Genomic DNA, 13297 nt, shown 5'->3' on the forward strand with positions numbered 1-13297 from the left:
CCCCGGGTCATATGCCGGGGCGGGGCGGGCCTGTGCCCTGCTGCTCGGGGCTCCGCTCTCGGCTGCGAGGGTCTCGTCGCGGGGTTGAGCGGCACCGACTCTGTCCGTCCCTCTGCCCGGTGGCCCGCCCGTCCCTGCTGCTGCGCCATGGCCCCCGCCGCGGTGGTCCGGGGGCTGGCGCTGGCCGCGCTGCTGGTGCTGAGCCTGGCGGGGGCAGCCCGGCAGGCGCGGAGGCCCAACGTGGTGCTCGTCCTCACCGACGACCAGGATGTCTGCCTGGGCGGCATGGTAACGCCAGGCCCTTGGCCTCCCGCGTAGCTCGCCGCCAGCCCGGCCGGCCGGGGGTCACCGCCGCGGGCCCGCCCGGGAGGGAAGCGGGAGGCGCGGGGTCGTGCGTGGGGCCCGGTGGGAGCGTGGTGGGAGGCCTCGGCCTCGCCGTGGGGGTGCCCGCCGCCCGCCGAGGCTGCGCAGCCTGGCTGGGGACACTGGGAGAGGGCACGGTGTGAGGCGAGGGTCGCTCCGGCCGCTGGGCCTGGGGTGACGAGCGGCGCCGCTGGGGCCCAGCCCCCAGCCGGGGACAGGGTCTCTGTCCGCGCCTACCGGCTGAGTTGCCCCGCTAAGGGAACGTCGTGGTGAGCTTCCTCGGGTGAGCGAAGCTTCCCTGGGAAGCCACCGAGGCTCAAGCCGGTCGAGGCTGGGGCTTCTCTAGTGCAGCCTCTGCAGCTGCAGGTGGTTCCTGAAAATTCCCCATACTTTGGCTTTCTTGGGCTGACTTGCGTAACCGCTCCCGTCACACGAGGCGGCCCTGGCGAAAAGGCAGTCCGAGTGGCTTGCCTGGGCAGTGCCTAAAAACTGGGGTGGCAAACCTTTGTTCAGGTAGTCATACGACTGCTTCAGCTCCCCTACTTTACCTAGCATTCTTACATTCCTAGCTGATTTCTTTTTGGTATCTTTCTTCTAGACCCCCCTAAAGAAGACTAATGCTCTCATTGCGCAAATGGGAATAACTTTCCTAAATGCAGTAAGTGTTTACATTTAACTATTGGGACTTCTGTGGGAAGTTTGTGTTTGTGTAGTTTGTATCTAAGGTCTCAAAACTGGTAATACTTTTATGAAGTCTGTACGTGTGTGTGTGTTTTTAAAATTCTATTTCCAACTACATTTAGGTCTCCAAATTAGCATAGCCTAAGGTTACATTTGGAATCTGAGAGGGAAAGTTTTACTTCCTAAAAGTACTTGTGATAACTTCCTTAAGCTGTAAAGCAATACTGAGTAATCTGGATATTTTTTTTATTACAAACTGAGAAGCACTTAAAGAAGCTAATTAAAACTTTCAGCTTTATGCATGCTGGAAACCCACTTTGCTCTTTTGATATTCTAATGTCTTGCCGTGGCTAAAATAATGGGGTGAATCAACTGACAAATAATGGATAGTTGCTACTGTATGAGAACCACATCTAATCTGGGGGGGGGGAGGAGGGGGCTGAAGAGTGTATGCTGCAGAAACTTAAAACTGGTTTTATGTGCAGCTTTTCACTAGTGAAAATATTTGGGATGCAATTCTGTGTGTCCAGAAACAACTATGCTTAATGTTGGTGAACATTTTAATCAACCTATTAGCTGATCTTTCAAAACCACAACTTTTGAGGAAAGGTTGTTTTACAATATCAGTCTTGTATTTCTTCATTGTGTCTTTCCAGTATGTTCCCAGTGCGCTTTGCTGTCCCAGTCGAGCTAGCATTCTAACGGGAAAGTATCCACATAATCATCATGTTGTCAATAACACTCTGGAAGGAAACTGTAGCAGCAAGTTATGGCAGAAGATTCAAGAACCATACACCTTCCCAGCACTGCTCAAAACTATGTGTGGTTATCAAACATTCTTTGCTGGAAAGTATTTGAATGAGGTATTTTCTGGTTAATTTTTTTACTGTTACTTGCATTTGTCTACTTTTCCAAAACACTCTGATTTTTATATTTGTAGCTGATGGTGGGTCCCCAAAATGTTTAAAATTGTGTTACTTGAATGAACAGTTCTCTTTGCTGAGTTGGGATAAATAAGATTGAAAGTTCAAATCTTTAACGTAACTTGGTTAAAATCAGGTTCTATAGGTGCCTGACCATTTTTAAAAGCTAGTTTTGAAAGGGTGATGGAATCCAAAGGCTCTTCTTATCACATTCAGATGGGTTAATTTTTAGAGGTAATGATTTTAATGACTGGGGCAAATGAAAAGATGACTGGCTTGGGGTACTGAAGAACAGAATCAAACTAGTGCCGGACCAGGCTTGATGTTAGAATAATGTTAAAGAAAAAAAACTGGTTTGTTTCAATACTTGTGACTGATATATCCCTTTGAATCAGAGGACTGGTGGTGCTGGGTTTTTAGGAGTTAATATGGTATTTTCAATATTATATGCCCACTGAGGCAAATTCTTTGGGAGAACAGATATTATCAGAGCTCTTTACAGAGGTTACCTAACACTTTTTATTACTGAATCACTTGTATATGTGTGCTTTTGGGTTTTTTATGTTTTTAACTCAGCTGTGGTTTGTAGTAGCTTCTGGTAAGACATAAAATTCAGTGCTGAAAGCTCTAGGATCATGTGTTCCTCTTGTGTGATGGAGTTGTATTTGGAGCTGGATGAGTTACAGGGTTCTTGGCAGCATTATTTTCCTTTTATTTCTTGGTGGAATATGTTGGTGGGATAATTGAATAATGAATTTTCAAGCCAGGCACAAATTTGTTTCTGCTGATGTTACTGAGGCAGCTAGGGGAAGTGAAACTTGTCTGACTTCCTCTTGAGCATCTCTTGACTCAGCGCAAGCCATATAATGGGAGAGGACAACCCTGAGAAAACCCGTTGTGTTTCTCTGAGGCACCCTCTGTTTTGAGTTTGGCACTGATTTAGCAGCTACTTTCCTTTTTTTCAGGCTTAAAGGCTAGTTGTTGTTGATCGCTTGGCACTGAGGTGACAAGAGGCTAGCATTGCTTATAGTTCATACCACATTTTGGGGGAGGGCAACTGAAGCTGCTGGTCTATGTGAAATTGTCCTTAGTATCTTGTGAACTGTTACCACAAAGCCTAAGAGTGTCTTGTTGCTTGTGTGTTTTGATCACCTCTCATTACCTGATGATGTACATACGTTCTCCAGGATCTCTGAGTATTTGCATGTGCAGAGTAGAACAGGGAATAAAATTTAAGTTTTATTGGTGGATGACAAGCCTACAGTTACTGTCCTTCTAGCTATTTAACCCAGACTTCCTTAACAGGCTATACATGTGGTTTTATGTGCATATATTATTTTTTTTTCCATTCTGACATTGAATTTAGCTTAATGCGATTTCTGGCTAGTGTTGAATAAAGCACATGAATATGAAAGATAACTTCTAGCTTTTATTCATCATAACTGAAACTGTGAGTCATGGTCTGTCTTTTTTCAGTACGGAGCAGAGGATGCAGGGGGAGTAGGTCATGTCCCTCCTGGATGGAGTTTTTGGTATGCTTTGGTATGTGACCATGCTTTTTTCAAAATACTTAATTTCAGTTGCTTTGTAATCCAACTTGTATTCTAACTTTTCTGGTCATGAAAGAACAGACAAAGAGCATCTAACAACTTAATACAAATTTTCTTACCTTTTTTTCCTTTATTGAATATCAGATCCTTGCCTTTCACAAAGGCTACTCCTGCTAAGGTGGCTGGGGAAAGCCCCTGACCTGTAAAGCCAAAGCAGTGTGAGATAGCACTAAAATAAGTTTTGTTGTTGGAGATCAGTTTTGAGAATCCTTGCAGTGTCCTTATGACAGATGCTTATAACCTATTTGACAAATGCTTGTTGGCAGCTTATTTGGATTATTTCAAGTAATCGGTGTACATGTTACTTTGTATAAATATGCACATGACTTTTCTTTTTCACAGGAGAAAAATTCGAAGTACTACAACTATACTCTTTCAGTAAATGGCAAAGCACGAAAGCATGGTGAGAACTACAGTGTAGATTATCTCACAGATGTACTGGTAAGAAATTTTGCAACACCTGTGTTACAGAAGCTGCTTATGACCAGACAGTGCCCCTTACACTGGGGAGGCTGGGGAGGGAAGGGGATGATAGTTTGTTAGGCTGTATTAGTTTGTGATGACATGCTTGTGCTGTCGTGTTGGTGGGTGGGCATTAATCAGCAGAGCAAGATTCTTGGTATGTTTAGAAATTGGAAGTTTGCATGTAGGAGCTGTGGAAAAGAAGGGATATTGCTCATCTGCTAGCCAGTAGCCTCACTGAGAGAAGCTAGTATTAACTGCTGCAGTGCATGAGGAACATGATGCATGTAGGCAATGACTTAAATTACTTCACAGAAGGATGTGTTTCATTACAATACACAACTTCTGTAACAGATTAACTGGGCCAAGATTTCAGTGGGAAGTTAAGCATGTAAAAATAACTTCATACCATGTTTTGTTTGTTAGATACTGTGATGTGTTAGTATGTTGTAATCTCTAACTACATCAAACTGATGACTTGGGAATATCAGAGGCTAATCAACCCCCCATAGTGTGAGAGGGCAATATATGAACTGTGCAAAATGTGTAGGTGACCGGAGAAGTTTTTTGCCTTTTTACCCCCTTAAGGTAAAGAGATAACAAAGATATCAAATACTTAAAGGAAAGTTGGAAGAGCTGTCCTAGCTCTCTTGAGGCCCTGTTCCAAATATTCTTAGCTTGGGGGTGGGGGGAGCGTTTCTTCCACCCAGCAGGCTGGAGTCTTAATTCAACGTGCTGTTACAGTGTATGAGTTGGTAGTGCTGGGAGGTCACATGTGGCACTCGGGAAGATTCTTCTCAGAGAAGTCTCCTTGTGCAGTTGATTTGTAGTCTTCCATTGAGACTAATTAGAGTTTCATTCCAGTGGGTTCTTGAACATAGACAGCTGCTTGCTAGGAACAGAACTGATTGATGTTTCTTAGGGTACTGAACAACTGTCTGATTTAAATTTAGATTTACGCTGTCTAAAGCTAGATTGGAATTGATAAGCCAGAAGTGAGGCTATCCTATTACGGCATTGTACTGGTCTTTTTTTGATCCTTCAGCAGCTCGTAAGCATGTTGACCAGTAGATCATTGCTGCATAAACATCTTACTTGTGGTATGATACCTATTGATATAGCAGCATATTTTGATTTCCAGCATGTTGCATTCTGCCTTTTGCCTGTAGTCACCAAATATGCATTTAGCATTTCAGAGCTAGTGTTTGAGCTTAATTTGCTCAATGGGCAGCGCACAGGAGCAGATTGCTTATGCAGAGTTCTTGTGTTGCTTGATGTGATGCACAAGCAGCTTTGTCCTGACTGAGGACATCTGCGTACTTAAGTCTGGCGTTGAGAATCTGAACACCTGAATCTGTCCACTGCAGTCCTGACATGTTGCAGTTTAAGCTCCTAGCAAAATCTAAGTTCTATGAGTTTACCTACATCATACTGGCTTCTCCTCCCCTAATTCTGTTGTCATATAACTGGAGTCCAACCCTGCTTGCTTGGATGTACAAGTTAGGAGGAAGGATGGGGAGGGAATTCCTAGTGTACTACTTGTTCTAGAGAAAGGAAAGGATACCCAGAATGGGTATACTAATCAAACAAGAAAGGAAAATGTTGCAAGATTTGAGTAGTGAACAACTCATCTGTGAATAATACCTTTGAAGCTTTAATTTCAAACGCTGAGTAAGGGAAGGTCAAAATGGAACTTACAGCATCACAGAATGGTCAGGGTTAGAAGGGACCTCTGGAAATCTAGTCCAACCCCTGCCAAAGCAGGTTCACCTAGAGGAGGTTCTCTTCTAACTTGCTACTTCAAGTTGTGTATAGGCTGAAATGAAAATTAAGTGGCATGAGTGAGTGGAGTTTGGCACTGTCCTTCATTAGAGCTTCTGACTTCACCAGCAGAAATGTGGCATGCCTCATAAACTAGGAGCTTGCCACAGAATGAACATACGCTATAAACAGTGGGGCTGGACTTTTCTTTTTTTCCAGAACTATTGCTATTTCTGTTAGGCAGGAGATGGCATCTGAGAGCCTTGGAAAGACTCAGACTGTATTAAAGAAAGCTCTGATTTTACTTGATGAAAACAGAGTTCAGGTGAATTTTGTTGATACTTGGAATAGGCACAAACTTTTGATGAGCTTTCCAGGTCATGTTAAGGTAAAGATCTGAAGTAGAAAGCTGTTTAGAGATGTGGGAGAAATGATTTGTTTAACATGAACACTTGAGATTTTTTTTTTTCATCTTAAGCTGCTGTTCTGGACATTTGTAGATCAGCAAGAAATAAGTTTCTGAGATAGTTTAAATCTTCCAGTTACTACTGAGCTATATCTAAGTTAAGTCTAGTTTGTATTTTTCAAATACTTGCTTTTCCTTTGGAGGTATGACATTTTCTCTAACAAAACTGTTTGCAGGCCAACATGTCATTGGACTTCTTGGAGTATAAATCTAATTTTGAACCTTTCTTTATGATGATCTCAACCCCAGCACCGCACTCCCCTTGGACAGCTGCTCCACAGTATATGAAGAGCTTTCAGAATGTCAGTGCACCAAGAAACAGCAATTTTAATATTCATGGGAAGGTAAGCTAAGTAGCAAGAATCTGCATAGGTTATACCACCATTTTATGAGAGTAGTAGACAATGACCCTGACCAGGATGTCAAGTCTAAACAGTGAGTAGAATAGGCTTGTACCATGACTACTAGTTACATTAATCAGCCTGTCAGGGTAAGATATGCTTATTGTGACTCTGAGATATTTGCATACAATAATATCTTGTGAATAAAAAAATGTAGTGGCAAAAATAAGGCAGTACAATGGAATTATGATTGATAAATGGAAAAAAGTTAATACCTTGTCCAATTTCCAGACTGCTCTGAAGCTCTTAAAATGTTCTTTCAGCGCTTTCAGGAGAACACATAGGTAGTGTGCTTGGCAAAGGTCAGGTGAATAACAATGAGCACCCTGTCTTCCTATGCACATCTGCTTGTGGGGATGGGTGGTCCATTACTTGAGCTCATGGCAAAGCTGCCCCTAGGTGACAAGCACATCAGACTAACCAGGGGACTTCATGAAATCATGAACTGCAGGGCTCAGAGTCACGAAGGACTTTGAAAACTTACCTTTCATTTGTTGAAATAACCTGTAACCAGAATTGCTGAGCCTAATGCGACAAAGTTGCAGAGGTCCCTGTGACAGGGCAGTCCCTTCCACTGCCGGTAAACTTGGCCAAATATGGTCTAGCTCAGACTAATCCGCTGTGGTTTACTCTGCCAATAAGTGAAAGTCACAAACAGCTAATCTGGTGAAATATTTGACTTACAAAAGTTCTGTATTTTTGATTCAATTAGTTTAAAATACAGAACTTGCTACTGTTCAGTGTGACTCAATTCAACATTTGTACTGAATCTTAAGACTAAGATAACATGGCCTAAATGCCTATCTGGAGCCCAGTGATACCTCTTCCAAGGTCACTGTGACTCACGTAGTACAGGGTGAAACTTGTTTTTAGCTGAAGATTGTAACTTGCAAAATGACTGTGTGCTTATCAGCATGATATGAAAACATGAGTGAAGGGGGAGAAAAGGGCTGCAGGCAGTAACAAATATTGTAGCCAAACCTGTTAAGTTTGGAACTAGGGAGTAGGAATCAGACTTTTGTGGGGGTTTTTTCTTCATAAAAGGATCCCTAACTTTGTCTTGAGACTCCATTACTTTAATGGAATGTTTCTAATATAGTGAGCCAGAAATAACTTGACCAGCAAAGTCAGCAGCTAGCCAAAAAATACAATGTGGGGGTTCCCTTATGTGGAACAAAAGCTCTGCATATGCCTGTATAACACAAAGCAAAATGATGGGTGGACTTTGTTTGGTAGTTAATATCTGTGGATACAATAGTCTTAGTAGATTTCATGATAGGAACAGACTAGCATTACCCTTCTTCCTAGACACAATAGCTACAATCATTAAGTGTGCATTTCTGTAACTGGCAGTGTTGTCTTGAAGCCTAACTCTTCTTTGAGGTTCACTGTTTTCTATGGCAAGCATAATTCCTGCAATAGCAGTAAATACATACATAGGCTTAGACTCTCAAGTCATTGGTGTTACAATGCTTGGTTGACAGTCTTACATTGTACAGTCTTGATTCCTAAATTAGTGTTGCCTAGCTTCCTTATACAGTACGTGGGCAAGAGGTACTAAAAGTTGGAGCCATCTAGGCAAAACCTCTAAGTGAAAAATAGGAGTTAAGCTGTTGTGCATCACTGGCCAGAGTCTGACATTTTAATTCCTGCTTAGGATCCTCAGCTGTGAACTTTATCAAATGATGGGTAGCTGTTTGGTTTCCCAAGCAGGACTATTGATGGCCCAGAAGGGAGTGGTTTGTATAAGGTGTTCTGAGAGAGAACGTGATTAAGATAAATGTTGGGTATTTCTCTTGCATGCAGTTTTTCCTGCAAAATTGGAGCACAGCTGTGTTCAGATTCTGCTGGCAAGACGTGGTATGCTATCTCAAGACCTAAAGTTTCTTTGAAAATGGGATGTAGGGAGGCAGCAGGATTGGTGGACAGCTTTGTATGTAATTGGTGAAATGAGACCTGACAGAGAAGCAGATGTGAGGACCCTGAGTCAGCGTGAAGTTTATTGAAATCCACAAAGGTGTTTAGGTGCTGTGTGAAGCTTTTAAACTTCAGAGAAAGGTACGAAGAACAAAATAATCCAGAAGAGAGGATTCTGCTGCACTTGGTGACTTATTATCCAGTATGGTTGTGCCTTACGGAGGGCCTCTCCTAAGCACACACCTTGTGAAATATGGTTGGTGGACAGGTGAAGTTGCCAGCTCCTTTGTTCTCTGAAGAACTTTGCTGAGCTGGGGATGGGGTCTGTGATGTTTTTCCTTACTTTTTCCTCTCTCAGCCAACACACAACTCATAGATGTTTGGTCTTGACTATGCTGTGTTTTGTTGCTGAAATACACTTAGCATCTCTCCAGAGAATTGTTGCACAGCTACTATAAAAGAGATCTGAATACAACTGAATCAAAATAAACTGGACATGGTATTAAGTCTCCAGGCCAAAAATCTTTCCTTCAGTTGGCAAGAACAGAAAAGAGGGGAGCTGAATAATTGGAGGAGATATGAGTCACATCATTGTGAGTCCCAAAAGCCTGAGCCTGTTCAGTCATTCACTTGTGACAGGAGGGAGATTGCGTAATGAGAGGCTCTACAGAGAGGAGTGACCAACTAAATACAGGCTGAAGCTGAGGGTGATGAATGGGTCACCTCTGACTAAATGAAAAGGGTAAAGCTGCATTGACATGACTTTCTCCTTTATTTGGCTCCCCACTAATACTAGCCTTCAGGTTGTTCACAACAGACGTTCCCATGTGTTTGCACAGCAGCTGACCCTGTTCAGACTGGTGCTTCAGGATGTGGGAGTATCACTTCTCATGAGTCAGATCATCTCCGTTACTTTGGGGGGATGGGTGAGGGGAGAAGGGTAGGGGCTGATTGTGGAAGCTGGGGTTGCAGCTAGAAGAATCAATCATGCTTCAGCTAAAGAAACACTCTTGTTCCAGAGTCAAAAAAATCCAAATAAAATGTTAATGTTTCTGCTCCCCTCCAGTAGTCTTCAGTCCTGAGTTCGTAGGCTAGTGAGAATCTGACAGTGACACCATTACAGATTTTGTCCTCACCTGTCTATAAATTAGGTAGTCCTAACTGCTTTGGATACAGGAGTTTCTTCTCACCTCTCTACCTCCGTAAGAGTGCTTGCCAATCTCAGTCCCAAAAGAACCATACTTTGACAGCAAAGTCCAATCTTGCAATGCTGCTCGATCCTTCAGAATTTCTTTTTCCATCAGGCCTGTCTCAGGCTTTTATCTCTGGGAGACCCTTCCCTAGCTCCTTTCACAAGATTCTTCCCTGAACTGCTTTGAAAAGATCCATAGCTATTTTCTTCTCACAGAGGTAAGACTCTTCTCACCTAATGTGGTTGTAATACATTCTACACTTGCAACTTAGATTTTTATATGAACCAAGGGGGGAAAATTGGAGTCAGGTCAGTTTGATAGCATTGCCTGGCTGTTTCACAGGAATCATGTGGATGTTTTACCCTAAACAACATTTCTGTTGAAATGGTCTAAGAAAGGTTTAAAAGCTGATACTTCTCTCACTAATCTTTTTGTCTACTTCAGAACAAGCACTGGTTAATTCGACAAGCAAAGACTCCAATGACTAACTCTTCAATACAGTTCCTTGATGATGCTTATAGAAAGCGGTAAGAAATTTTTTGTTGCTTAAGATTTCTACTTTTTAAAAAAAAAAAAAAGAAGAAAAGGTGTATTTTTTAAAAGGGTTGTAGTAAGTCTGACAATACATGTCAAATTATCTGTGATAGTTGTCAGGCATCATTTTGGCAGACCTGACTTTTGGTTTACTTTTTGCAAAGAAACCTGTCACTGACTTAAGAAATATTTTACTCCCAAATGCGGCCGTCACTGATCATAAAAAAGACTCATCAATGCTCAGTGTCTCTACCGCTTCTTTTTCAGTGCACAACAGCTTTTAATAAAAAATTGCCTTACCTTCTACTTCATTTGAATTCCAGATTCTTACATGATGTATGTCAAATGTGATTATCTGTCATCTAATCTGATTTATTAACCCTGACTCTCAGACTGTGGTCTTTTTACATGGGAATACCTGACTGGCCAAGGCGGGTGCTTGATTCATTTTTATAAAAGGGGATGTAGGGAGTAATGTGAAGATAAGCTTGTTCCCTTCTTTTCATAGAAAGGAAGCGTATTTATTTAAGCTGTATGTATATTTTCTTTAAAAGCTCTGAAACAAACTCAGCGTTAAGCAGTTTTGGGGCATTAGCTTGTCACTTTGGAGATGGAAAACAAAAGTTTTCAGGCTCTTACTCTGCAAAACATGAAAGTAAAATCATGCAACAAAAAATCTTAAATTAAGCCTGGAGACAACAGGATCCAAGAATTGAGTAACTCTAGTTATTCAGCGTAATAGTCTGTGGAGGCTTGTTGGTGACTTAACAGGAGCAGTCACTTGTCTCAGCAGCAAACCCCATGACAAAGGTAACAACTTGTAGCTAGCTGTTCAGGGGGTTTAGCTGTACTGGAATAATGGACCCTGATATTATATGAATAATACAAAATAACTGATGTCGATATCAAGCAAAAAGGATCCCATAATGGTAATAAATTGGTGTCAGTCTTGTATTTTAATATTAAAACCTACATAGGAAGAACTAATAGTAAGTGACCTTGCAGGAGATAACTCTGACTCTTTGCCACAGTGTTGCTTCAAAGTTGGTCTTGACTGTCTCCAGATAAGTAATCAGTGTTTTCATGTCTTTCTCAGAAACTACAGAGTAAAATTAATAAGAACTGAAGACAAACAGTCTATTTCCTATCTTAAATTGCAGCCTCCAAAAGTACAGTGTAGTAATCTATGAAGTTTGTTTTCAGGATTTGCAAGCAAAATAATCCAGTTATAGTGCATGCACTGTTGACTTGAAACAATAAGAACGCCCTACCTGCAGTCAGAATTATTCTCAATCTTTCATATTCTACTATGAATTACTCTGTGTAGATGGCAAACTCTGCTGTCGGTAGATGACCTGATAGAGAAGCTAATCAAGAAACTGGAACTGAATGGAGAACTGGACAACACGTATATCTTTTACACATCAGACAACGGCTTCCACACTGGTAAAATTTTCACTGCTTACTGAATATTAGTAGAAGATCCAGGAATTACATAACATTTCATCCTCATGATCACTCCAGAAAATGGGAACAGAAGCTGTGGAAAACTGTAAACGAGAAGTACTGATTTGAGTTGCAAAACCATCTGGAGTTGCAGTGTGGGGTGTTTAGGGATTTTATTGTTTGGTTGGTTCTGGGTTTTAGCATTAATCTCTACCGATGTATCCTGGTATACAAAAAAAACCCCCTAGTATAGAAATGGAGGAAATGTCTTCTCTCTTCTGCAGGAAGAGTTGCCGTGAAGGAGTTAAACAGTAAAAAACTGTCAAAGACCTGTCTGTATGATGTTGTGCAGCTAAAAATGTGGTATCAAACTTGTTAAACTGTAAGATAGGCTTATACTTTGAAGTTGTCTGGATGTAGTTCAGGTTAAGAACCTTTTCTGACTTAAACTGGCTGCTGGAAATTATGTAACACAAGACTCTTAAATGGCCTCTTAGTTTATGTTTTAACTTTTTCCATTTTCTATTGTATAGGCCAGTTTTCTTTGCCAATAGACAAACGGCAGTTATATGAGTTTGATATCAAAGTTCCATTGCTAGTTCGAGGACCAGGGATAAAACCAAATCAGACAAGCAAGGTAAGAAAAGTGAAATTGGAGTGCAGATTTATTTTTAATATTGTTTCACAGTTATCAACTTGAGGTAATAATTTATCCTCCTGCATATATATGTATGAATTAAATTGCATACATGAATGATGGAAAGTGCAAAGACCTCAGTCTAAAAAGCTTTGTGTTCTTGCTTGAATCAGTAAATTTAAGTAATTGCAGGCTACAGAAGTAAATGAAGTGTGAAGCTCACTTTCCGAAGACCCTGTCATTGCTTTTGAATGTTATAGGGTCCATTAGCTTAGAAAGATGAAATTAAGTAGTGTTTAGGTGTACCTAAAATTACAAGTAGTTAAAATACAGAATTCTCATTATTACATATGTTAGGCTCTGGTGTTCTGAAGTGAGTTTTCTTTACCCGGCAGATGCTTGTTGCAAATATTGATTTGGGTCCCACTATTCTGGATATTGCGGGGTATGACTTGAATAAGACCCAGATGGATGGGATGTCACTATTGCCACTGCTGGTAAGTAGACAGGCAGACAAGTAAATACTAATTCTCGCACAGGTTATTCTTCAAAGTGAATACTACTTCCTTCGATAGACTGAGTCAACTCATAACCCAGATTCTTCCCTTGATGTTATTTTCACAGGGGGTGTTCGTAGCTTAGTTTAAAAAGTAGGTACCTTGTTTAAATGTATATGTATTTTCATAAGACCTGCAGCTCTGTAGTTATTTTGTAATAGAAAGTTGTCATTTTTTGGCTAATCCTGCCATTTGTAATGATTCCTGTTTTGAATACTGTATGTTGTTCCTACCTTGCATCCTTCCTCCCCTTTTCCTTGGGATTTCTCAGCACAGACATAGGAGAAAAGTAGGCTTCTTAAATTTCTGGTTTGTCTCAATTTTTAGTAGAACTAGTGTTTCCCCC

General features: G+C 41.4%; 1 protein-coding gene across 2 annotated transcripts in view; it reads left to right on the forward strand.

The window, feature by feature from the left end:
- Positions 1 to 13297, forward strand: part of GNS (glucosamine (N-acetyl)-6-sulfatase) — a 21475-nt gene continuing 8178 nt past the window's right edge. For both annotated transcript variants that reach the window (XM_037387924.1, XM_037387925.1), the window contains exons 1-10: positions 1 to 288; positions 962 to 1021; positions 1701 to 1907; positions 3444 to 3509; positions 3920 to 4018; positions 6443 to 6610; positions 10222 to 10304; positions 11639 to 11757; positions 12291 to 12394; positions 12790 to 12891. In XM_037387924.1, coding sequence (XP_037243821.1) covers positions 148 to 288; positions 962 to 1021; positions 1701 to 1907; positions 3444 to 3509; positions 3920 to 4018; positions 6443 to 6610; positions 10222 to 10304; positions 11639 to 11757; positions 12291 to 12394; positions 12790 to 12891 — 1149 coding nt within the window. In that variant the 5' untranslated portion in view covers positions 1 to 147. The remainder of the gene's footprint in view (positions 289 to 961; positions 1022 to 1700; positions 1908 to 3443; positions 3510 to 3919; positions 4019 to 6442; positions 6611 to 10221; positions 10305 to 11638; positions 11758 to 12290; positions 12395 to 12789; positions 12892 to 13297) is intronic.

Source organism: Falco rusticolus, chromosome 5 (genome assembly GCF_015220075.1).
Source record: "Falco rusticolus isolate bFalRus1 chromosome 5, bFalRus1.pri, whole genome shotgun sequence".
Taxonomy (NCBI): domain Eukaryota; kingdom Metazoa; phylum Chordata; class Aves; order Falconiformes; family Falconidae; genus Falco; species Falco rusticolus.